The 26603-nt window shown below is 41.3% G+C and overlaps 1 protein-coding gene across 1 annotated transcript in view; it reads right to left on the bottom strand.

Annotated features, from left to right (window-relative positions):
* Nucleotides 1–17331, bottom strand: part of kcnd1 (potassium voltage-gated channel, Shal-related subfamily, member 1) — a 46002-nt gene extending 28671 nt beyond the window's left edge. The window contains exons 1-3 of the mRNA XM_063881893.1: nucleotides 17125–17331; nucleotides 14745–14990; nucleotides 12045–12757 (exon numbers count right to left, since the gene is read on the bottom strand). Coding sequence (XP_063737963.1) covers nucleotides 12045–12757; nucleotides 14745–14990; nucleotides 17125–17280 — 1115 coding nt within the window. The 5' untranslated portion in view covers nucleotides 17281–17331. The remainder of the gene's footprint in view (nucleotides 1–12044; nucleotides 12758–14744; nucleotides 14991–17124) is intronic.
* Between the last annotated feature and the right edge of the window lie 9272 nt (nucleotides 17332–26603).

Genomic DNA, 26603 nt, shown 5'->3' with positions numbered 1-26603 from the left:
AAAATCTGAGGAGGAGGAAGAGCAAGAGGAAGAAGAGGGGGATGTGGGCAGAAAGAAAGTAAAAAGGAAAGGATTAGGAAGAGGGGTAAAAGGAAAGGAGACAGGAGAGAGGAGGAGGAAATAAGCTATAAGGAAAAACATACGGAAGTAGAAAAGAGGAGAAGAGCGAAGGAAAATTAAATTAGTGTGGACAAGCGATGAAGAAAGAAAAGCACGAAATACAGCAAAGGATAACGAGTGAAGGAGGAGGAAGAGGAGGAAGAGGAAGATGAGGATGTGTGGGCAGAAAGAGAGTAAAAGAGGAAAGGAGCAGGAAGAAGGAAGAAGGGGAGGGAGAAAGGAAAGTAAATGGAAAGATAGAGTTGTCAAAGAATCAAGGAGAGGAACAAATATAACAGAACAAGAGAGGAGGAGGAGGAGGAAAGGGAGGAGAGAGGAAAAATATAAGGAGGGAAAGAGGAGGATAATGAGGGAAGGAGGGGGAGGAGGAGGAGGAGGAGGAGGAGGAGGAGGAGGGGGCACTCAGACACTAAGAGGAAATAATTGATGAGAGGAAAAGTTCTCGCTCTCTTTTTTTATATCTGTTTATCCGAACATCGCTCGCCCAGACAGAGCAGCTGCAGCAATTAGGGTCAGGAGGGAGGAGGAGGGAGAGAGGAGAGAGAGAGGAGAGAGAAGGGAGGAATATGGGAAGAGAACAGGAAAGGAAAGAAGACAGAAGAAGGAAAGTGAAAGTAAGAATCATAAATTGAGAGGACGAGAATAGTGAGGGAAGGAAGAGGAAGAAGGGAGTAAGGAGAGAAGGAGAGAAAGAAAGGAGAGCACATATGAGGAAAGGTAAAATGGGAGGGAAATGTATTCTAATCTGCCTAGCAACCAAATCGAGTCACGAAACGACTGGATGAACATCGGGACCAAATCTGTTTTCTTGTTTGTATAACATCGTACAAATTTAAATATCAGATAGTGTATAGGAAACCAGTTTAAGGAATTATGTTATGGAAGATATTTATAATAAACATTGTAGTGTGTTTCCTGACTATTATGGGCTGTTGATAGAAGTTGTATCAGATTAAAAAACTTGAAACGAATCAGAACAAATGTTGAGGCATGTTTTCCTGACTATAAAATATAATCTGTGGACGCAAATGGACTCCTGCTAACTGAGAGGTAAAGGAGGAGGAAGTGATGGATGGAAAGAGGGCAGAGAGAAGAGGAGGAGGAAGAGGAGGAAGAGGAAGAGGCACAGTGGAGCAGCAGGAAAAATAAAGGAGTGAGGGAGGAAAAGGTAAGAGAGGAAGGCAGGAAGTAGAGAAGGAGGGCGAGGTGTGGACAGATAGACGCTCCCTGCAGAGTCCAGTCTTCTACGAAACTGGGACACACACACACACACACACACACACACAGACACACTTCTGGTTCGACAGTTTTCAGACTCTACAACACACTCCTGCGCTCTGATTGGCTGCCTGGTGTTTCTGATGACCCTGGATGAAACTACACACTTAAAATGTTTAACTTAAAGCCCAATAATGATCTTCTTTTGTGAAGTGCATTATTGGTTGCATGGGAACTTCATTTTGTAAGAGTCAGGGTAATATTGTATAATGCATCTATTAAACATAAGGTTTTTAATTTAAATTAGACTCCATTTTGCTAATAAACATGTCATCTAATAACATAATTACTACTTTTACTACTTCTGCTTTTACCACATGAAGCGGAACGTACTCGTGGACTTTAAGGTGTCATTCTTGGTGCAACACATCCTGTAAAAGCAAACAGAAAATGAGTCACCTCCTCTCATATGTGTCTGCCTCTGCCCTTCCCTCTTAATGTTTCACTAAACAGCTCAGAGGTGATCCTCCTCTTCCCTCTCACAGCTCAGTGAGAAAGCTCTGCAGACAGCACAGAGGAGAGGCTGAGGGGGAGACGGGTGCATGATGGGAGGACGGCGCGGGTCGACAGGTGGATTCACAGCTGAGATTTAATTTCCTCCTCTCTGACTCCTCTGAGGAAAGTGTTTCAGGTAGACGGTGAACCACTGAATCATTTTGAGAGGGTTAATCTGAACAAACTTTATTATAATAAGTTGAATCTTTAAAACAGGGATGTGTGTTTCTGTGTAGAAGACAGAATATGAAGTGATTAAAGCATGTGAGATGGGGGTGCGTCAGCAGCGTGGCGGTGGAACACGAATGTGAAGCAGGTGGAAAATAACAGTATGTTGCTGTATGAATAATGACACACACACACTCTCACACACACACACACACACACACACACACACACCACTACAAAGGTCACTGACTTTAACGTTAAGCCTCAGAGGAACATAAAGGTCCAACAGGATCAGTTTATGCAAATGCCAACTTGTTATTTGATATTTTAGGAGGTATGTCTGTCTGTAACTCTGCCTCATTACTTTTCTGTGAGGTTAATAAACTGTATTTAAGTTGCACATTTATCAAAAGCAACTGAGGCTTCAACTCAAGACTTACTTAGGGACACTTTGTCAAAACATGTGAAGAGTTTGCAAGGCTAAACATTTTATGCAGGTAAAACTTTAACATTTAGTCCATTTACAGAAGCAACCACAGCTTTGGAAACCAACTCCTTTCTTAAAGTGAAAAACCGATTACAACACCCTGAGTGTGTTTGATTCTCTGATATCCAACACAGTATCATTTCATTATTAAGCACTAAGTATTCTGTTACTCACAAGAAAAAACTGGAAGTGTGTTAAGATGACGCACACCATGTGAAATAATTCATGAATATTTGAATGCCTCAATTAGCATTCACTGATAATTAGAATAATTAGAATGACCTGAGGATTAGCAACACGATGACCAGAGCTGTGGGAAATGTCATGTTCCTGCTGTGTAACATCAAATTATACAAGTGTGACCTGTTACATCACACACACACACACACACACACACACACACACACACACACACACACACACACACACACACACACACACACACACACACACACACACACACACACACACACACACACACACACACACACACACACACACACACACACACACACACACTGAGCAAATGTTGGACTCCGATTCCCATAATGCCGCGGGAGACAAGAAACACATGCCTTTCTTTAGTTTTTAAATAAAGCTGTTATAACATCATATTTTCACTCCACATTAAGAATGGGAAACATAATGCAAAGCTGAGAAATATTATAGCGATATCTACGGAAGAATTGAAGTCAAAAACATCATCTTTAACTTTAATTTAATGTTGTTATTTAGCAGATTTTACACAGGTCAACAGGAGGGGTTTGTATAGCAGATTGAACAAGGAGTGATGGAAAAATCACAAGGTCAAAGGTCACCAAATCCAGACAACAGAGAGATAAAATTGCATAAAATGAAATGACAATTTATTGATTATTTTTGCTATTGGTTCTTAAAACTGTGCGACAAAATATATTACGTCTTAAGGGTTTTTATCCTAAGAAATGTGATAAAATACTTATAAAATTGAACCAAAACTGAGGAAATACAGCCAGGGAAATGTGTAGTCTCCCACTACTGTAGTCTCCAATATATTCCCAAACACAACGGCATCATTTGAGATGTAAAAATACAGTTTTGTGTAAAAGAGAGGCCAGAAAACATAGAAATAATACTTAGAATTACTAAATCTCCACATTTGATTGATTGATTGATTGATTGACTGATTGATTGATTGATTGACAATAAACATACTAAGGAACACCAGGAGACGGGGATGAAAACACTATGAAGTGCACCTTTAATGAGTCTTAAAACAACGGTCACCTTTGTGTCTCACGATCACATGACGTTGAGTTCAGGACAGTGAGATATTGTGGGAATAATGAAGACTGTGTGAAGTACACACCTGCCTTTAAGGGCTCATTAATCTCTGCGAGGCTGACGGGAGATAAGGACTGCTCTTCTCTCGGTGTAATGAGACTTTCTGATCGTCTGACGGATAAAAATAAAAGCTACTGAAGCTATTAAAAGAGAAACGTATGAGTGTCTTAACTGGGAGCACTTTAATCTCTGCTATATACTGTATTTACAGAGTATAGAGCACAGATTTATCCAGTTGGAGTCCCTATTTAAAGTCCCTGCTTGCTGTTGAAACATTTTCCTTCAATAATCAATACGTGAATGAATACATAATGTATGTGTTCGTCTCAGAAAAGTGAATCAAATATGTAAATAATGCTTAAAGACAACATTAGAGGCTATCAAACGGTCTGCTCACCTACAGTAAACTTCATACAAAAACAAATGAAGACTAAGTGTAGAATTATAAATGAACAGATGAATATATCAGGTGGAAGTTGGAGTTCATGCCGAGCTCTGGCTTCAGACAGAGGGCGAAAAGAGGTGCTGCAGCACAGGCAGTCTGAGAAACATAAAGAGACACTACATACTGATATACACCTGAACATCAGCAGGAGAGGACTCTTTAAAGTAGAGACTCTACATACTGATATACACCTGAACATCAGCAGGAGAGGACTCTTTAAAGTAGAGACACTACATACTGATATACACCTGAACATCAGCAGGAGAGGACTCTTTAAAGTAGAGACACTACATACTGATATACACCTGAACATCAGCAGGAGAGGACTCTTTAAAGTAGAGACACTACATACTGATATACACCTGAACATCAGCAGGAGAGGACTCTTTAAAGTAGAGACACTACATACTGATACACACCTGAACATCAGCAGGAGAGGACTCTTTAAAGTAGAGACTCTACATACTGATATACACCTGAACATCAGCAGGAGAGGACTCTTTAAAGTAGAGACACTACATACTGATATACACCTGAACATCAGCAGGAGAGGACTCTTTAAAGTAGAGACGCTACATACTGATATACACCTGAACATCAGCAGGAGAGGACTCTTTAAAGTAGAGACACTACATACTGATATACACCTGAACATCAGCAGGAGAGGACTCTTTAAAGTAGAGACACTACATACTGATATACACCTGAACATCAGCAGGAGAGGACTCTTTAAAGTAGAGACTCTACATACTGATATACACCTGAACATCAGCAGGAGAGGACTCTTTAAAGTAGAGACACTACATACTGATATACACCTGAACATCAGCAGGAGAGGACTCTTTAAAGTAGAGACTCTACATACTGATATACACCTGAACATCAGCAGGAGAGGACTCTTTAAAGTAGAGACGCTACATACTGATATACACCTGAACATCAGCAGGAGAGGACTCTTTAAAGTAGAGACTCTACATACTGATATACACCTGAACATCAGCAGGAGAGGACTCTTTAGAGACTCTACATACTGATATACACCTGAACATCAGCAGGAGAGGACTCTTTAAAGTAGAGACTCTACATACTGATATACACCTGAACATCAGCAGGAGAGGACTCTTTAAAGTAGAGACTCTACATACTGATATACACCTGAACATCAGCAGGAGAGGACTCTTTAAAGTAGAGACACTACATACTGATATACACCTGAACATCAGCAGGAGAGGACTCTTTAAAGTAGAGACTCTACATACTGATATACACCTGAACATCAGCAGGAGAGGACTCTTTAAAGTAGAGACTCTACATACTGATATACACCTGAACATCAGCAGGAGAGGACTCTTTAAAGTAGAGACACTACATACTGATATACACCTGAACATCAGCAGGAGAGGACTCTCTAAACTTTTGAATCGTGTTGTTGTCTCTCTCACGGTTACTCTTTTAAAGGAGGATATAAATTCCTGGAACGCTGACTTTAAATAAGTACCAATTCAAGGTGGATATTGTTGATATTTAACTTCACATTATTTGCCTGAAGGCTTGAGGAAGGCTAGGCCGCCTAGTGTTTCCCAGCTGGAGAAAATGGAGGAGATAAACCGTTGAAACTTGACATCATTTCTTGTAACACTCTCTCTGTGTTAGATTAGATCCTTTAGATTTCTCTCCTTCCCTCTCCTCCCTCCTCTCTATTAAAACATTAACAGTGTGCGATGCGTTGATGGTCTATAATTCCATCCCGGCAGTTTTATAAGGCCTGCTCTCAGACTCGTATACATCCTGCTCCTGAGAGGAAATGGCCGCTTCCCCCTCGTGTTCTTATAAATAATGTTGATGGTAAAGTGCTCTGCAGCAGCACACACTCTGCAGACAAAGTAAAGTCGCTCTTCTATTCGCCGTTTAGCCTCATGTGATTTATGTCGGAGTGAAGAGTGAAAGAGGACGTGACTAAAGATCAAATTATCTCCAGATTAATGGTTTTTAATAAACTCAGTTTAAACCCTGATGTGATTTTCTGACCATTAAGATTTAAAAAAACTTTGAAGACTGTGATGTAATTCAACCTTACTGTCTGGAAGCAGCAGAGGAGATCAAAATCAATAGTTGTCATATATAAATATAATATATTTAGGACGTATTTCAAACAAACTCAATCCTCGTGACAAGTTTCTTTTCCACAAACTGCTCGTAAAAAAGCCATAACCAGAAAATGGATTACTAAAGAGTCCCCGACAAAATGTGGGAGGGATTCTTATGAGGAAATACAGTCAGGAGACGTTGGGTTTCTCCTTGAAACTTGATATTGATGATGACCCGTGCATAACCTCAATGAGTGCAGCAACACACAATTATCCCTTTGTCAATTAAAACATTAGTTTGAGCTATAAAATGTCACACAATACTGAAAAAGTTAGTTTGTCCAAGTCCAAGGTGAGTTTAAATGTCTTGTTGAGCGACTCAAAAACCCAAAGATGATCACTTACAACAAGATATCAACTGAGAGTAGCAAAAAATATCCATATTTGAAAGTTTAAACAAGCATTCTGCCATTTTCTGCAAAAAAAGATCTGACTTTTTTCACATTTATAGATTTTTTTGCTAAATGTTTTATCACTTTTTCCTAAAAATGTTGACTTTTTATAAAAACGTTTTTTCTAAATAAAGACTTTTTAAAAAGTCCAACTATTTTCTCGTTATTCTAAATCCTCCTTCATGTGGCACCAATCTGGGGCTCTGGTTTCAGACAGAGGGTGAAAAGAGGAGCTGCAGAACAGGCAGTATGAGAAACATAAAGACACACTACATACTGATATACACCTGAACATCAGCAGGAGAGGACTCTTTAAAGTAGAGACACTACATACTGATATACACCTGAACATCAGCAGGAGAGGACTCTTTAAAGTAGAGACACTACATACTGATATACACCTGAACATCAGCAGGAGAGGACTCTTTAAAGTAGAGACACTACATACTGATATACACCTGAACATCAGCAGGAGAGGACTCTTTAAAGTAGAGACACTACATACTGATATACACCTGAACATCAGCAGGAGAGGACTCTTTAAAGTAGAGATGCTACATACTGATATACACCTGAACATCAGCAGGAGAGGACTCTTTAAAGTAGAGACTCTACATACTGATATACACCTGAACATCAGCAGGAGAGGACTCTTTAAAGTAGAGACTCTACATACTGATATACACCTGAACATCAGCAGGAGAGGACTCTTTAAAGTAGAGACTCTACATACTGATATACACCTGAACATCAGCAGGAGAGGACTCTTTAAAGTAGAGACTCTACATACTGATATACACCTGAACATCAGCAGGAGAGGACTCTTTAAAGTAGAGACTCTACATACTGATATACACCTGAAAGTGAGCAGAATATGAGCCTTTTAATGGTTTCTTTATTTGAATGATTATAATATTCTGAAAATGCAATAAAAATTACAGCAATCAACAAAACGGAGTTGGTTGAGTTCTCTAATTTGTATTTGTTTGACTTCTCTCTCATGCAGAATATGAGCCTTTTAACGGTTTCTTTATTTGAATGATTATAATATTCTGAAATGCAATAAAAATTACAGCAATCAACAAAACGGAGTTGGTTGAGTTCTCTAATTTGTATTTGTTTGACTTCTCTCTCATGCAGCACGTGAGCAGAAACCATTGCGAGATAATTTCAGCTCGTTAATGCCTGAACGGGGATTTCTCCGGAGAGATTCAGATGAATTGTTCTTCTGAAAGGTGTTGTTCTGTTACGATCAGAGCACCGTGAGGGGAATGTGGATTATCTGGAGTCCAGACACAAACCGGCTGCATGTTATTCCTGGCAGCGGATTATTGCTTCTGGAGGGGGAGGGTTTATCATTTCACTTCCAGTTTATTTGCACAGTGATAAAACACAGGAGCAAAGCAATAAAAACAGTATGATGAAAAACAATGATAGCAAAGTGAACAAAGAGGGAGCAGAAAACCCAGAACGAGTTTAAGCTGAATTTAATTAATAAATGTTGCTGGATCACGACGCTGTGAAACCTTCTGAAACTCTTTTCAAAAACTCCAGTAAAACCAGAAAAACAACGCATTAAAAAGGGCCGTTTCTGTGAGTCACATTTCAGCTAATTTAATTACAAACACATTTAAAGTCCTGCTGATTTTCCATTTTGCCATCATCAACAAAAGTGCTTTTTTTCAGATTGCAGAAAGGGCGTAAACTCCAAATATGAAATGAACCATTCTCATCATAAAGGACACATTTTTGAAATATTAATAAGGTGAAACAGATCGATTAGCGGAAAAAGGAGAGCAGGATCTGTACCAAACAAAGATGTTATGTTACATTTGTAGAATACGATACTTCTGCAGCTCCGAAATACTCCGTTAATAGAATAGAAGTTCTTTATTGATCCCAATTTGGGACATTTTTTCGTTGCAGCATCATATAAGGTATATATAATTACAAAACAATAAAATAGCATTTCAATATTATTTTGGACTAAATGTACAGCAAAATATAAAGCAGTATATTACAATAAATATGTGAAGGTGTGGAATATTAAATATTAAATAGAATAAATATAGAATGTACGGTATGTATTTTAACACATATTTAGCCCATTTAAAACCGTTACTTACCTGTATATCATTGTTATTTTTATTAGTATTATCCTTGTGATGAATTGGATTAATAAAGGTACATCTCATCTGATCTTTACAAATACCTTTGTTTCCTCTCCTGTGACTGGGTAGCGTTGTCTGTCAGAAGCTGCCATAACGTGTCTTTTTAATCAGTTCAAAGCAACACTTTTCACATCTTGGTGCTAAAAGCTCTAGATTTTAATTGGATGAAAGGTTTTAGTCATGACCGAAAGAACAAGATCGCGGATACAAGCGGACCAAATGGGTTTTCTCCGGAGGGTGGCTGCTGGCATCTCCCTTAGGGTTAAGGTGAGAAGTTTAGTCACCCTCGAGCAACGAGAGCCACTGCCCGTTTAATTTCACCCTGGGGACTTCCAGGACCCAGGACCAGGAGGATGGATTACATCTCCACGCTGTGCTGGATGGAATATTTTAGTGATGGGACGTCTGGATGAGAAGGTACCAGAGAAACAAGCTGAGCTAACGTTAGCGGCAGCCTAAGAGCGTGCAGCCTCTGATTTTCAACGTCAGGCTGAGACTTTATCCACTGTTTTTAAATCAGAGGCGAGGAGGAGATGCTAAACTACCTCCTGAACCGTGAGCACTGCTCACAGCAACGATAAAGCACGGTGATATTCAAACAAACAGATTATTCAGTGACGTGTGAACAGGGTCTGTAATATTTATGAAGGACATGCAGTAGAGCAAAGATAAAGAGTCTGAACTCCACGTACTGGAGAGGTTCCCTGTGGTTTGGAGAGGTTCGTCAGCCTCCTCTGTGACGCCTTGAATAAACGTGCAGATGCTGAGTCTGAAAAGAGTCTTCTTATGCTTCTCTGAACATCTGGATCTCTGTGATACAATGAACACCTCCTTTTTATACTGAGAGAAGGAGGAAGAGAGCGGAGAAATACTGCCTTGAAAGAAACAGGGAGTACCTCAGAGGAGAAAAAAGGGGGAGGTAAAAGAAAGCAGCAAAACAACTTCCCTTTATTAAACTATTCCAAGGAAATACCAGATCCCTGTCACATCATCACTGGAGGCTAACATCACAGAGTTATAGGAGGAGGAGAAGTGAGTAAAGATAAGGGAGAAGGAGGAAGAAAGAAAAGGGGAGAAGAGTAAAGGGAACAAGGAAGTGAGAGGGGAGGAGATGGACAGAGAAGAAGGAAGAAGAAGAAGAAGAGAGGAAACAAGGAAGTGACAGGTATGATGCTGAAGGAAAGAGAAAGGGGAAGAGAAGGGGAGGAAACAAGGAAAGGAGAAGGCAGAAGGAATGAAGATGAGAGGAGAGGAGAGGAAGGGATATGCGAGGCAGCTTTTCAGAATAAAAGCCTCCATCTATCGAGTCTCTAGGACAACGTCACCAAAACCGTTCAATCATTTAGTTAGATTTCAGTGAACAGGAAACAACCAACACCCGCCAAAATAAGAGACCTGAGAGCTAAAGACACATTACAGTTGATAAATAAAAAAGACGTTTGATTCCCACTGAATTTAGAAATGTTTATGGGATAAAAACGTTCTTTTTCATTCAATAAAACGAACAAAAGCTCCTTCACACTCCTGTTGGTTTTTACTACAGTCATTCACACGTTCCCATTCACACCTTCCCAACACACTTCATCTCCCTCATTCACAGACAGGTAGGTGTATAGAGCCATATAGAGGAGCGACGCCAAATGTGTGTGTGTGAGTGTGTGCGTGTGTGTGTGTGTGTGTGTGTGTGTGTGTGTGTGTGTGTGTGTGTGTGTGTGTGTTAAAAGCATTACAGTCAGAGCTTATGTACTCACTGACTCACTCTCTATTTCTGATGTTTCCAAAGGCTCTTTGAACAGCAGATAATAGATCAGTGGTGGAGAGCTGCAGGGTGAAGACACACACTGAAACACACACTATGCGTCCACATGGCTGCAGTATATGTGTGTGTGTGTGTGTGTGTGTGTGTGTGTGTGTGTGTGTGTGTGTGTGTGTGTGTGTGTGTGTGTGTGTGTGTGTGTGTGTGTGTGTGTGTGTGTGTGTGTGTGTGCATGCGTGCGTGCCTGTGGGTGGCAGCAGGGTGAAGATACACCATCGCACTGGAGAAGCACTTTCACACTTCCATCTCTTTTTCTGGTGGAAAAACAGATTGTAAAACTCCTCCGTAACCAATAATAACAACCAATAATCCCACACACACACACACACACACACACACACACACGCACACACACACACACACACACACGCACACTCAAGTTGCCATGGTGATAGTATTAACAGCCACAGCAGTGTGTGTCACAGCAGTCGGAGAAGAAAATATTGCAGGAATGTGTCCTAAAACCCAGGAAAACGAGTGAGTGTTTAAGCACTTCCTGTTTTCTGAATGTGTTTTTGGTTCTTAGCCTGAAACAAGGTATAATATGTTAGTAAATATTTTAATAAATACCCCACTGGTTCAATTCAATCTTATTTTCTCTGCAATATATTCAAAAATTCAATGGAAAATTCACATTGTTTTTTATCGAGGAATCAAATGAGACGCTAACTCCAAAGTCGGCCTACAATAATCACTGTATACACACGAGGGGATGTCAACGGGACCACGCTACCACAATTAATCTGCAATTTTAAGGCATTAGAATAAATATTTATCCCCCAATCACAACATCCTGCCACAGATCCAGTGGATTTTCCTTGAATTACATCCAAGAAACTAGAGTAACCGGCACAAACCAATGCCCTGACTGGGAAACTGGACCTCTGTAAGAACCATCACTACCTCAGCGTACCTAATCCATAAGAAAAATAGCAACTGCATCACAGAACTGCACTCGTTTAGGTGTGGAGAAAATGAAGGAAAGAAATGTTCTTAAAGTTGCACAGGAGGCAAGATGATGGACAGGGTCATCACCGTAGGAACAGATAGAGCTCGAATCCAATTACCATTAAAGTCAAATGTCTGAAAAAAAGTACAGAACGTTATGAAACTTTAAACTCCTGCAGAGGATTTCTTGCCAAACTAGATGTAAAAAAACCCTTTCTCTTTGCCTCACGATATCAAAATGATGCTCAACTCACCCGAGCGTGGTCATGGTGACGATGGTGTACCAGAAGGAGGCGGGGATGGAGGTGAAGGTGGAGCCCTTGGTGCCCTTCTCGGCGTAGAACATGACGGTGGCGAAGATGATGATGGCCATGGTGAGGGAGAAGAGCAGGAAGCCCAGCTCGGAGGCGCAGCTCTTCAGCGTGTAGCCCAAAATCCTGAGGCCCTGCGAGTGGCGCGAGAACTTGAAGATGCGGAAGACGCGGAAAACCCGGAGCGTGACGAAGGCGCCGCTCACGTCCTCGTTCTCCGGCATCACCAGACCGATGTAGTACGGCATGATGGCCACCACGTCGATCACGGACATCACGGAGCGCATGAACTTGCAGCGGCTGGGCGCGGCGAACAGGCGCATCAGGTACTCGAATGTGAAGATGAGCACGCAGGCCGTGTCCATGCAGAAGAAGGCCAGATGGTACTTCTCGCCGCACGGCAGTTCTTTCGCGCTGCCCTTGTGCGGCCGGCACGGCACCGTCTCCACCACGTTGGCGATGACGGACACAGCGATGAAGAAGCCGGTGACGTAGTAGAAGACCAAAGCCATGGTGGAGGTGTGCGGGTTCTCGAAGGCTCGCCACAGACGCTCCCGGGAGGTGCTGTTGGGAGGCAGCGGGGCGTCCATCCCCTCGTTGGCCTCCGTGTCCTCCGCCAGACGCTCCTGGTTCTCCTTTTTCCTGTCCCGGTATTCCTGCACAAAAGGAAGGAGAGGGAGGCAAGATCAAGTATTTCTCACAGAGATTTTGAATGTATTTAATGCCACCAAGCCAGTTAGATAACTATCGCTAAAGAAATAGAAAGACTTTAAACTCCTACAGAAGCCGGTGACCTCGAGAGTGATTAATAAACTGGTCTCAATGGAAGTAATTTGGTCCTTGAAATGTTTTTGCCTCAACAATTACCAGTGGAAAAAAGCAGCACAATCTGTGAAATTACGAGCAGTATAAAAATAAAAAGCATGTGGACTGTTTCTCATGGGAAGTTGTGTGGGAAGTGAAAGAGAAGAAATCCAGCAAAGAGAATCTCTCTCAGAGTTAAACCAACATTTGTGAACATGATTTGTCTGCCAAATGTGAGGGAATGTATTTCCAGCTCATTAGTCAGTGCCCTGGTTAGGATGTAAAACCAAGTATATGAAGATAGAAGAGCCTGTGAAGAAGAAGCTAATGTGACGAACGGTTATATGAAAAGCTCTGGGATGATTTGTTATTCGAGTTGGGAGGAAAATGACTTGTTCACGGCTCGTTTATAATATAGCTTTCAGAAACCTAAAGTATGGAGCATGAAAAGATGCAAGGATGAGTCCTAAAACCCGGAAACAGTAAGGATTTTAGCACTTCCTGTTACCTCGTCCGGAGGTCAATGTTCTTCTGATACGTAAGTAAATACCCCACTGGTCATGTGACCGTGCTGTAGTTCCTTTATAGCCCAACATTAGCCGCTTTAGCTTAGCGGTGGTGACGTGAAGTCATGTGACCGTGCTGTAGTTCCTTTATAGCCCAACATTAGCCACCTTTAGCTTAGCGGTGGTGACGTGAAGTCATGTGACCGTGCTGTAGTTCCTTTATAGCCCAACATTAGCCACCTTTAGCTTAGCGGTGGTGACGTGAAGTCATGTGACCGTGCTGTAGTTCCTTTACAGCCCAACGTTAGCTTGTTACATCATGGTGTGGTGTTAATATGTGGAGATTATCCTGCTGAATAAGTATCATAAAGTTTGTCTGCCACAGAGAATATTTTCTGAAATAATCCAAAGGAAAAATCCCATTGGCTTTTTGTAATGGGAGCCCTCGCAATGTTAACACCAGCGTACAGAGAAACATCTCCCCTGCTCCACTCTCTTGTATGTATGCTTCCGGTGTTTCAGCTCATTACTGCCGTGTTAATGAGTTTTATAATGAAGTCTGACAGCAGCGCTTGTCAGAACCCCCCCCTCCTCAGATCACTCCATGTTTTTACACTTTACTCATTTAGCTGAAGATCTCCTCTCCAAAGAGACTTAATGAGTGCAGCAGCAGAATAACCAACATTACAGTCGAGCTTCAGGAAGACAAAGGTCACCGCATCAACCCAAGAACACGAGTAATGACGCACGGGCAAAATGTAATCTGGGAGTAAGAGCAGTATGTCCTCTTTTACAGGACTGTCAATGTAAAACGAAAGTAGGGAAGAAGCACTGAATTATTGTGGAAGATGATCTATACAATATATTCTTGACCTCTTCTGCGTGTGGACAGTATTTTTCCCATTCACATTAAGAAAAATAGGTAAAAAAGTAAAAAATAATCCCAGATTACGGCTTCTTTTTTAAATAGTAATAATTAATAATTAATTTGGTTGTTAATTTTAATAACCAAATGATCATTAATTATTAAAAAATCACAAAGATTAAATTAGGTACATTATTGAGTACAAATCAGGAATTGATTAAATATACAGTATATATAATATATTAAAACACGATATAAATAATACGTAAAATATATAAAAGATAAATAGAAAATATACAAAACACCTAAAATGTTCATAACTAATTTAAATATGTTTGTATTTTAGTTATTCATTTATTATCTGTGACTTACGGTGAACAAACTGCAGCTCCTTCATAGGAATCTTGCCAACCCTCTAAAAAACAACACCAATATTTCCTCTGCGCTGAACAGGAAGTGGAGCGTTACCTCCATGCAGCAGTCCCCGATGATCTCGGGCACAATGCCGTAGAAGGCCAGCTCCTCGTCGAAGGCCTGGATGCACTCGTTCCTCGGGTAGTGAAGCTTCCCCGTGCGGTAAAAGTTCAGAATGTGCCGGAACATTTCGGGGTCTCGGTCGAAGAAGTATTCCTGAGTGTCCTCGTTGTAGAAAAACTCTTTTTCTGACGAACCCAGCAGCGTCTCCGGGTAGCGGTCCAGAGTGTTCTTCCATGTCTGCAGAAAGACAACAGAAAGGAGGCTTTGGTTCAACTCTTTAAAGGACAATCGATAGCTTTACTATTCAATCTGAGGGGTGTTTCTTATAATGATATGATGTAAAAAGAGAACTACGGAACTCCATATATTTATATTTGTCCAGCAGTGGCTCAGTCAGTAGGGGCTTGGACTGGGAATCGTAGGGTCGCCGGTTCAAGTCCCCGAACAGACTTGAAAAATGGAAAGTGGACTGCTACTTGGAGAGGTCCCAGTTCACCTCCTAGGCCCTGCTGTGGTGCCCTTGAGCAAGGCACCGGACACCTCCAATCCCCCCCCTCCCCATTGCTCCCCGGGCGCTGCACGATAGCTGCCCACTGCTCCTAGTGCTAGGATGGGTTAAATGCAGAGGACTAGTTTCACTGTGTGTGCTCTGCTGTGTGCATGTGTGTGACTAATGGAGAGGGTTTCATCCTCCCATTCTATCTATCTATCTATCTTATATTTATGTGCTTTAGTGCTATATTTTTCTCATACTGCCTGTGCTGCAGCACCTCTTTTCACCCTCTGTCTGAAACCAGAGCCCAGTCTGCTCTGATTGGTTAGCTGGCTGGCTCTGTTGTGATTGGTCAACCGCTTAGAGATGTCCCGCTCCTTAGCCTATCACGTTGGAGCGCTAGCCAATTTGAATCATGGGTGTTTAAAAAAAAAAAAATACATGTTGTGGCTGTAATTAAACACAGAAACAAACTTTTTTTTAAATCACAAGACCAAATATAATAACTTCCTCACTTCTTATAAACAAATCACAAAGGCTCCTTGCATTACACATACACAAACTCCATTAATCTGAGATGTAGAGAAAGATTGGAGCATTGAACCGTCTCTGACTGCCTGTAACAGTGAAGTAGGGCATTTTGCTTAGATGATATTATTTGGCATTACTGTATGTTGTTTTTCTATATATACCACCAGAACCTTTAAAGAATTAGGACAAAGTCTGACAGGAACTTTTTCTCCATGTTCTGCCGACGCAGCAGAAAGTACTTTGTGCCGTTTGATTCTTAAAAGCCATCAAAATCTGTTTCTGCTGCAGAGCCGGTCTGTTGTGTTTTCAGCCTAAATGCATATTGATTAGACATACAGTTTTTATTTACAACCTTCTGCCTCGGAGGCAGGAGCGGAGCGGCACATTAAGAGCAACATGAATCTCTGAAAGCAGCCCTGGTAGTAAAACTGCTTTTAATTTCCCTCATAGAAGCAGTGTGATCATATTTTAAATTAGGACAGCTATTGACTTTGTAATAGCTTCTAACTATTTCTGCTTCATTAAAAAAAAGGCAAATATTTAAGCGTGCGTCCGTAACGACTTTAAGAGTCAACCCAGAGAGCATTGCTGTGAGAAACGAATCAGAGAGCTCCAGATTCTGGTGCTAGGCCTCCAAGGGAGCTGAAATTAGAGGAATATAACAATCAATCAAAATCTATCCACTCTGAAAGTGGCGCAAAACAACCCTTGAACCAAGGCTCTGGTTGGAAAACAGCAAGGGCTCATGGGTAATGTAGTTTTAAACCCCACACTAAGATAATGCTAATCAATACCTGTTTAAAATATGTCCTAAATCTGCACGAGAACTTCCTGTACATACAAGAAAGTCAGGATTTCTACAGGAAATCAAGTGCCAAGGTTTTATTGTCAACGCAGGAAGTTGTGTATCCTTTCGTAGTGAGGAAAAATATAGAGGTGGAAGTCAACGGGGCGATTGCGTAGCATTTCGTGTCAAACTGCAATTTCCTTTTAATCTGATAGGTAAGTTATTAGTACGTTTGTAATGTTGCTATGTTCTGGAATGGAGGTGTGTCAGGCAGGGGGGAGTGGAACACAAGGATTTTAGTCTTTGTAGACCATTTACATTCACTAAAACATATATGAAACACTACAGGAAAGGGAAAACAGTCCCAGCCACTAAAATCCCATTTTAAAACAGTGTGACTGCTCGAGTTCGACCTCTTTAACACTTTTTTGCACTTTGGAAGCAGGTAAAGTTGCAGCAGAATATCTGCATATTGTTTCAAAGATGCAAGTCTTTTAGAAAAGGCGAAATCATCCTCCCCCAACATATTTTGGAGCATGCTCAGTGGCGACAGTACTCACCTGAAACCGGACGCCGCTGACGTTGACGTACAGGATCTCATCTGATTTGGACGAGTTGTCTATGGGAGGTTTGGGCATCGTCTTCTTGGCGAGCGGGAGCCATCCCACCGCCGCCGCCCGCGCAAACGGCAGCCACGTCGCCACCCCGGCCGCCATCTTGCATCAGCACGCCCCCCACCTGTGAGAGACTCGACTTCTGTGCTCAGGGTGGAGCTAATGAACCTGAGGTAAGGTAACTAACGCCTCACTTCTCTGGGTGGCGAGAGAGGAGGTGGGTGGACATGTTGAAGGGGGAGGAAGGGGGGAGGAGGGAGGGGTCAGTTAGGTGTCAAGCCATGAAAGAAGTGGCATTAGAGAGGGAGAAAGCCGATGCATCTGACAGGTACGTGATCCCGGTTTTATTTGGAAGAGTTTCCTCCAGGTGTGCACAGGCTTCCTGGAAAACTCCTCTTGGCCTGCAAGACGCTCCTCGGGGTAAACCGGCACTTTATAAAACCCTCAGGAATCAGCTGGAAATATATTTCCTTTTTTGGATTCTTTTGCAAACGTTCAGCCGTGCAAAGCCAACGTCCTCTCCTCCTAAATAACAAAATGTTCCGCTTCACAACACAGACTCTCCTGTTGGGGAAACATCATTTCTTGAACTCTCAGCAGTCCTGGCAGAGCAGAACATGTGTGAAATAATAATAATCTGATATTGCCGTCACAGGTTTATTGCTGCTGGGACTTCATAGGGTAAAAACAAAAAACAGATATAAATCCAGGAAGGAAAGCGTTAAAACGTTTGTGTCTGCAGCCTCGCTCTCCTCTGAAGACGGTCTGTTGCAGCGCCGCAGCCTTTCAAATTCTTATTAAATTGTGATGATGCTTCCTGAAGTTGCAAGATAGACAGAATGGCCGCCCTGCCTCTAAGTGGAGATTATGGATGTCTCCTCTTCTTCTCTTTCTCTTTCTGCTTTTGCTTGCTGTTTTTTTTACCCCTTTTCTAATTGCCTTTATCTCCTTCTGTGTTTCACTGTTCCTCTCTGTCCGAGGGGCATTAGTGGAAGAGGAGGTGGAGTGTTTGGGAGTGAGGAGGCGTCAGGAGGTGCTTTACTCCATGTCCATGTATGGCCGTCCTGTCAGGAGACACACAAACAGAAAAGAGACAGAGAGTGAGAGACAAACCAGAAGAGGAGTGGAGGAATAAATCTGTCAAAGGAGAAGGAGGATTAGTACTTAAGAGGGAAGGAGGAGAGAGGAGGTGTGGTAGAGTACATTTGGAGAAGGAAAAAGGTGAAAATGTGAGGGGGGAAAGCAGGAGAAAGAGGTAAGGAGAGAAGAGGAAAGAAATAAGGAGAGGAGAGGAGGTGTGATAGAGATAGAAGGGAACAAGGAAGCAAAGGAAAGAGATGAAAAGAAAGGAGGTAGCAAAACAGGAAAAGGGAGCAATGGTAACATAAAAAGCAGAAAGGAGCAGAAGGAGAATAAAATGAAGGAGAAAGATAGTACAGAAAACTAAAGGAGGAGAGCGGAGGTGTAGGAGTACAAATAAAGGGTAATGTGGAGAAGGTAAGAAAGTCAGAAAAAGTGAAGTGAAAAGGAGGCGAAAGGGTCAGGAGGAAAGTGGGGAGGAGGAGAGGAGATAAAGGTAACTGTCAAAAGAAAGGAGAAGAGAGGAGATGTAAAATAAATTAGATGAAGAGGAGGTGTGGGATATGGGAGAAAACTAGGAATGCTAAGAATAGTTAAAGAAAAGGGGGAGAGAGATTGAGTAAAGGAATAGTGGAGGAGGCATGGTAGAGAAAATAGTAAGGAAAGAAGGAGTGATGAAGACAGGAGGAGAAGGGTTGAAACGGAGGAGCATTCAGAGGAGATCTAAGGGAGAAAGAAGTGTCTGGAAGAGGATGAAACTAAAATATACCTCAACTATTGGCATGCAGGGTGAAGAATACAGTCATTTAAATCAAGAATCACAACCGGATTGGTTCAAATGCATCGTCTACTAGCTGAACACTCAATATTTATCATATTGCATGTAAAGTTTGGAGACATGGAGAGAGCGTAGAGCGTGTGCTAAATAAGTTCCAGTTAAAGATTTAAACTGTGATGAGGGTAAGGGAGCTATATTTAAGATGTATTCATCATTTATTTAAACACAAATGTGGTTTGTAACGTTGCAGAATCCTCAGCTGACAGCAGGCACCATCAGCGCAGGAGCATACATTAAAATGCACGTAATGAATTAGCAGGTCTGTAATCTCCTCTGCTAAAGGAGGCTTCAGACTTGTTATTGTCTTCTGATTTGTCTGTCAGCCTGATAAAGGATTTACTGCAGATAATATTGTCTATTTCTCTACTGATTTTATGACATTTGATTTAGCAAAAGTCAAAGAAGAATTCATCAAATTTCGAAGCAGATCCCAAATAACGGGGCGGAAAATTGTGATTTATTACCATTTTTGGAAAGGACTTTGGTTCTGCTTTCATGACGTTTAGAATAAATTGAGGAGACAACAACTTTACATGGCTAATTTAGTAATTATTAACAAACACATGCTGTTTTTAATCCCCTGATAGCATGCATGAATGGCACAGAAGCAGGAATACAGTATGCTTTAAATGAAATAAAAACCAGCTCTCTATCGATCCTTCGCTCTCCGTCTCTAACTTCCCCTGAAGGTTACTCATGTATTTAGGGCTGAAGATATAAAGCTGCAGGTTATTAAAGATGTGTTTTATGATGGGAGGAACCTGCAGAGGAAACACAAAGCCGGCCGCCTCGCCCTCTTTATTCCTCCCTCTGCGTCCCACATTCAATAATCCCGCCACAATACACTTTCCCGTGGAGCGGCTGCCGCTCGTCAGATGAAAAGTTATTGTCGGCGGTTATTGCATAAAGTCCACAGTGGGAGTAATAACACTTTGCCTTCCTCGGGTTTGGTTTGAATCGCAGTGAATCTGGAACATTAACCTCTCCAGCGCTGAATGACCATCAGTAGATCTACGGTATGCCACCCTCATTACAGACACACACACACACACACACACACACACACACACACACACACACACACACACACACACACACACACACACACACACACACACACACACACACACACACACACACACACACACACACACACACACACACACACACACACACACACACACACACACACACACACACACACACACACACACACACACACACACACACTTGCACCTGCCCTGCCCTTCCTCAGAAAAAGGGTGTGTGTGTGTGTAAATTATGAATGAATCTTCAGCCTGACTGGTTTCTCTGTGTTGCAGCTGCACAACACTGCATCAGATACCAGTAAGCACACCAAAACACACACACACACACACACACACACACTCTAGTTTAGGATCGGTGGCTGCCAGTAAGGGCTCATCAGCTGTAGCATAATGCAAAAAATAATCCTCTACTTTAAACAAGGAGATTGAAAATGGACCAGCAGCCTCCAAAAATGGCTAATTGCTAGCTTGTCAGAAAAGGGGTACTGGGAAGTGTGGTCAAGAACCAGCTTCGGACACTGTAAAGGGAAATGCGCGCTCATTAGCGCTTCACAGAGTGGCTAAAAGGTTGATTGACTCCAAAATCCTACCATGTATCCACAGCTTAGTGTTTCAAATGGACAAATAATCAGCAACATTATAAAGGTGATATATTACGGTACGATACAAATTTGACTTTACGTTTCTTTTTTGGTTCACTTTTGCTGAGTTCTGTCCTCTATTTGTCTGCATGTTTCCAGTCATACTGTCCCTCTGGCTGTCCCTGTGGGAACCCCTGCTGACATCAAGTGTTTCCTGAGCTTCACATTATAAATTTACAGCCTCCACATGAGGCTTTTGATCCACAGACACAGCACTGGGATCAGCAGTTTACTCACACCGACCTTCAGCCGTGGAAGCTTCCGGTAACGGATCGGTGTATTTCCAGTACTTCTATCTTTTCAGTAACAAAAGAGAAGAAGAAGCATCAGCAACTTGGGGCTTCTTTGAAGAGTAGACAGAGCTTTTGCAACACTATCGATTATACAGAAGATTATTTGAAGATGAAATACAAAAATCACCACGTTTTTCTGATGACTCAGCAGGTTTCTGCAGCATGTGTTCATATTGATCTAGTCTTTTCTACCAAAGCTGCACAAAAAACTGTGTTCACGTCTTATCCCTTCAACTATCAGTCCATTTTTATCTGTTTTAAAAGCTTTTATTCACTACGCTCCCAAACTGTGGGACACCCTACCAGGAAATATCAGAGAGGCACACTCAGTGGACTTTTTTAAACGACAGGACATCTTTTTAAATTGGCTCTTTATTAGCGACACTCCTCCTTTTAAATGGCCATTTATTCCCTTTGTTTTATTTATTTTATAGGTTTGGACTTTCATACATTTCGATTAATGATGTGTTATTTGGGTTTTGATTTTAGTTGGATTTTTTGTTTCATAGGTATTTATATTTTATCATATTTATTGATATTGTCTTCCTTTATTTTACCGAGAGCGTTCCCCATTTCATTCTTTTTTTTTCTGTCATACCTTCTACTGCTGTGTCTGTAAAGTGTTATACTGCTGTTTTAAATTGTGATGTGTGCCTTGTTGTTAAAGCCCTTTCAGCTGCACCTGATGCATGACAAGTGCTATACAAATAAAGCTCATCATCATACAACTGATAGAGGAAATCAAACAGTGCTTTGAAAAACATTTGGGCACAAAAAAAAGAAACGTTCAAAGTAAATATATCTTGAAAATGTCGTGCATGTTTAATCACTGTTTGTTGGTTTTAATCCATATGTTTAATAATTGGTTTATTTCCTCTCAATTTCATTCTTCATGTGTATTAAATATGTTCTGTTTTCATGTGAAAGCACTTTTGTAACTTTGTTTGAAAGGTGACCATAAATAAAGCTGAAGGCTTGTTTTTCTCTTTTGTTGGAGCTACGCTAGCAGTTTCCCTCCGCTTCCAGTCATTGTGCTAAGCTAACGCAGCGCTAGCTCCTGCTCTGTGTGTGAACGACACAGGTGTGTAAATACAGCTGTGTGTGTAAGGTGACACCAAAAAAAGACACTCCTCGAAACCTGTGTTCCTGCAGGCAAAGATGTGGATGAAAAATATATTTTACAAATGAAAAGCTCTATATATATATATGTGTGTTATTTTTGACGTATGTTACTTTTATTAGCAAAGAAACGTTGGAGATTTTAAAAAGTCAGTCTAGTCACTTCTTCTTGTACAACTTAGACTTTATTCTCACGAAATATTTTAACAAATGATGATTTTCACAGCTTGACAATATTGAGATTTTATAATAGCTTTTTTAAATAAGTATTATAATCATTTAATTCTCATTATTTTGACTTTAATTCACATGAATCTATGCCAGTATAATATAGACTTATAAAATATTAGAATTTTCTTGTCTTAATTTAGTTTTACTATATTTTTACATTTTTGTGATGTTTTTTTGGGAAGACAATGAAAAAAAGTCAGCAATAAATGTGTTTAATGAAGAGTGTTCCTCTCGACCCAGATCTCCTCCAGTCGGTCTAAATTTAGTTCTTGTTCAGACATTTATCTGAATATTATATCATTTTCTAATTGATTACATTTCAGTGTTTTCTGCACACATTAAGAGCCTCCCAACAATATTGAGCCGACAGACAGAGTCGGGTAAACGTGTTTCTAAAACACAGAGGGGTGAATTACAGATGTTTATTGGAGAAAAGGAAACAGGATCCATTGCTGACACACGTTAGTCCAGCTGCGTCTGCTTTAATACTGTGAGCTATCAGATCAATAACAGATCGACAACACATCAATAACAGATCAACAACATGTCTCAGACGAGAAGACGTGTCCTGATCGATCACAAGATCAATAAGACAGTGAACAGGAAGTGTTCGTTTGAACAGATTTCTGACTCAAATATTGTAGTTTCCTTCCTGCTCTTCTTTTTGTACTGAAAGATTTTAGGGTTTTAGTTTATTTGTGTATTTCAACGTCGTGTGAATAATTACAACTTGTTTTTTCTTGTTTGTGTTGGCACCATCATACACCAAAGCTAATTCCTTGTATGTGTAAAGGTATCTGGCTATAAACTGGATTCTGATTCTGTAAAGACAGAAAGAGGGGTTTTCTTAAAAAAATTAAAACCACACTGCTCCTTTAAACTAAAAAAGGAAAAGTGCCGTCACTCCCAGGCTGTATGTAGTAAGTAAGGAGAAGAAGAAAGTGTTCCTGCTGGAGTGGAAACTGCTGTTCTCACACACACACACACACACACACACACACACACACACACACACACACACACACACACACACACACACACACACACACACACACACACACACACACACACACACACACAGATGAGGAGAATCACATGGCCAGTCAGACCGAGGATTTGTGTGAAACCATTAGACGACCATCAGTGAGCAGCACTTCTCTGCAGCAAACACACACACACACACACACACACACACACACACACACACACACACACACACACACACACACACACACACACACACACACACACACACACACACACACACACACACACACACACACACACACACACACACACACACAGTACAAATACAGTATCAAAACGGGAAACTGTAGAAGCAGATGGAACAGAAGGAAAAAGTAGATGAAAGCTACCTGACAGTAAAGATGGTGGTGGATGTTAAAATAACTTGGCATACTTTTGTTTTTTGTTATATACCTGAAATAAGGTCCGTGGTGTGACCGTGCTGTAGTTCCTTTATAGCCCAACATTAGGCGCCTTTAGCTTAGCGGTGGTGACGTGAAGTCATGTGACCGTGCTGTAGTTCCTTTATAGCCCAACATTAGCCGCCTTTAGCTTAGCGGTGGTGACGTGAAGTCATGTGACCGTGCTGTAGTTCCTTTATAGCCCAACATTAGCCGCCTTTAGCTTAGCGGTGGTGACGTGAAGTCATGTGACCGTGCTGTAGTTCCTTTATAGCCCAACATTAGCCGCCTTTAGCTTAGCGGTGGAGACGTGAAGTCATGTGACCGTGCTGTAGTTCCTTTATAGCCCAACATTAGCCGCCTTTAGCTTAGCGGTGGTGACGTGAAGTCATGTGACCGTGCTGCAGTTCCTTTATAGCCCAACATTAGGCGCCTTTAGCTTAGCGGTGGTGACGTGAAGTCATGTGACTGAAGCGTCCTCATTGCAACAGTTTATAAAGCCAAATGTTATTACATAGTTACATGTCAAGTATGAAATGAATCTGCAGAAGCTCCTGTTCATAATGAGATTTCCCTGGGTGTCAGCTTTTGAGCCATGACAAAGTCCAGGGTAATGTTGGTTTCAGAACTGCTGACTGCGACTGAAGCATACGTCCAAGAGGAGAGAGTAATCCACAGTCAACGAAGGTATTAACCAGTCAATAAATAACCTTAAAAAGCCATTGATCATAAATGGTCACAGGATTGTTAGGCTGATGGCTCCAGCAGTTTGCTCGGCCCATATGCACACACACATTATCTCCCGACAGGATAATGGAGATAATTACTTGTTGTCTTTAAGTGTTTTTGTGTTTAGCGAATGGTATCAGCGGTTGCGCACCATGAAGAACATATCTGTTACAGCCTGATATCTACAGTGATCACCCTTATTTTCCTCAAATCAAACTCCAAATTTACTCCATTTAGTTTTCTTTAATGATTACTCAATGTATATTTTCGATTTCTCCATCATGTAGTAGTTTGTTTTTCTACCAGAAGAGTCCTCTAATTCTGCGCTGCATTCAAATACACACATTACAGATCGACAGCTAGCAATGACATTTTTCGGTGCATGACAGGACGTTTTTTCATTTCTGATCTGATCCGTCTACCATTGACTCTCCTGCAGCAGTACACACACTGGATAAACTCAAAGCTAATGCTAACGGAACTAACGCTAACTGCTGTTTCACATTAAGAGACTTCCAATGGAAAAGACAACAAAGGTGGAGTTGAATCGGGCTCAGAAAACACAATGGATTTGTCCAGTTATCTTTCATGAAAAACAACCAACGTTTTAGTGACCTTTCTCAGCTGATTGATCGACTTCTTTATTAAACCCGAGTTTGTTTTGGCCGCTTTTCAAAAACAAACACCAGCTGCTATCATATTGTGTTCCTGTCAAAGTAGCTGCTTGAAATACTGTCTGCAACATTGAAATAAAACCTTGTTTCCGTTCAACGATTCCAGACTTACTCGCTCGTCATGTGTAAGTTTGAATGGTTTCCAATGGTAAATATACAACAGAGAAAACATGAATTGGTTTTGTTGATTTGTTTGGTAAACTGTAGGACGAAAGAAACAAGACTTTCAAACACAACACGTCTGTGACAGGAAGCGTCCACGTTGGTTCAGTTTTTGGACATTCTGTTTTAGTTGTTGTGCCACACTGGACGGAATTTTCTTACCATTTACCAGACCGAAACTGGTGGTAACGATACAGCAACATGACATGAACGCCTCATCAACCATCACTGGAAAGCTTTCCGTTCGGCCTCCCTTGAACAGCAATTTCAAAGACATTTCTTAATGGATAGGTCTGCTCACATGCACAGACTCAAACCAAGAGATGAACTATCTGCCCCTATCTGTTAGAGATCCTCTCTAACGTTCACGGGCCCTTCCTCGGCCCTTGCTACACCCTCACAACAAATGTAATGGAAATCAGACCAGTAGTTTCTCCGTGATCCTGCAGAGAAACCAACTGGACAATCTGAATCAAAAACATCCCTAGCGTAGTCAACAAATAAAGCCTGAAATATGTTCCTCCTCCGTGCTCTATTGTTGTCCAATAGAAACACACCAACGAGTCTCACTGCACTCAGTGACATGTTCCGTAATTATGAACACCCACACACACTGGAGTTTATTCTGACACTCTCCCATTAACACCATCGAGCCGCCATAAATACTCACTCGAGCACCAACTGTGGATTAACCCGCCGCTGAAAATAGTCCCCAACAAAAGCACTCTTCCTATTGTTTTTGAAACAACTGAAGTGACTTTTGTAGGAAATTTAGGAGACTTTCTGAAACATGAAACTATATTTGTGTATTTCTAACGCTAACGCTAAAGATCTGGAAAAAGCAACCAATGGGCTTTGAGTTGAGAGCCACAGACAGGAAGTCAGACATTACAGAGACACCGAAACGAAAAACAGATCCCAGCTGACGTCCGACACTCGTCACGGCTCGACATGAAACAAGAACTGTGACTTTGCATCGGGTTTCTTTCCTCCATACAATGAAACCCATCTTTAAAACGCCATTAAATTACTTAAAAGTGGAACACAAACTTCCAGATAGAGTATAATATATCGTTCGTAGGACAACAGGAGTGGCAGGTGTGTGGATATTAATGAGCACAATGTGTGTGTGCATGCATGCATATGAAAAGTGTGTGTGCAAGGCATGCAGGTGTGTGTTTC

This window comes from Eleginops maclovinus, chromosome 1, assembly GCF_036324505.1.
Source record: "Eleginops maclovinus isolate JMC-PN-2008 ecotype Puerto Natales chromosome 1, JC_Emac_rtc_rv5, whole genome shotgun sequence".
In the NCBI taxonomy this organism is placed as follows: domain Eukaryota; kingdom Metazoa; phylum Chordata; class Actinopteri; order Perciformes; family Eleginopidae; genus Eleginops; species Eleginops maclovinus.
Note: the sequence above shows the minus strand (reverse complement) of the source record. Positions and strands in the feature narration are given on the sequence as shown.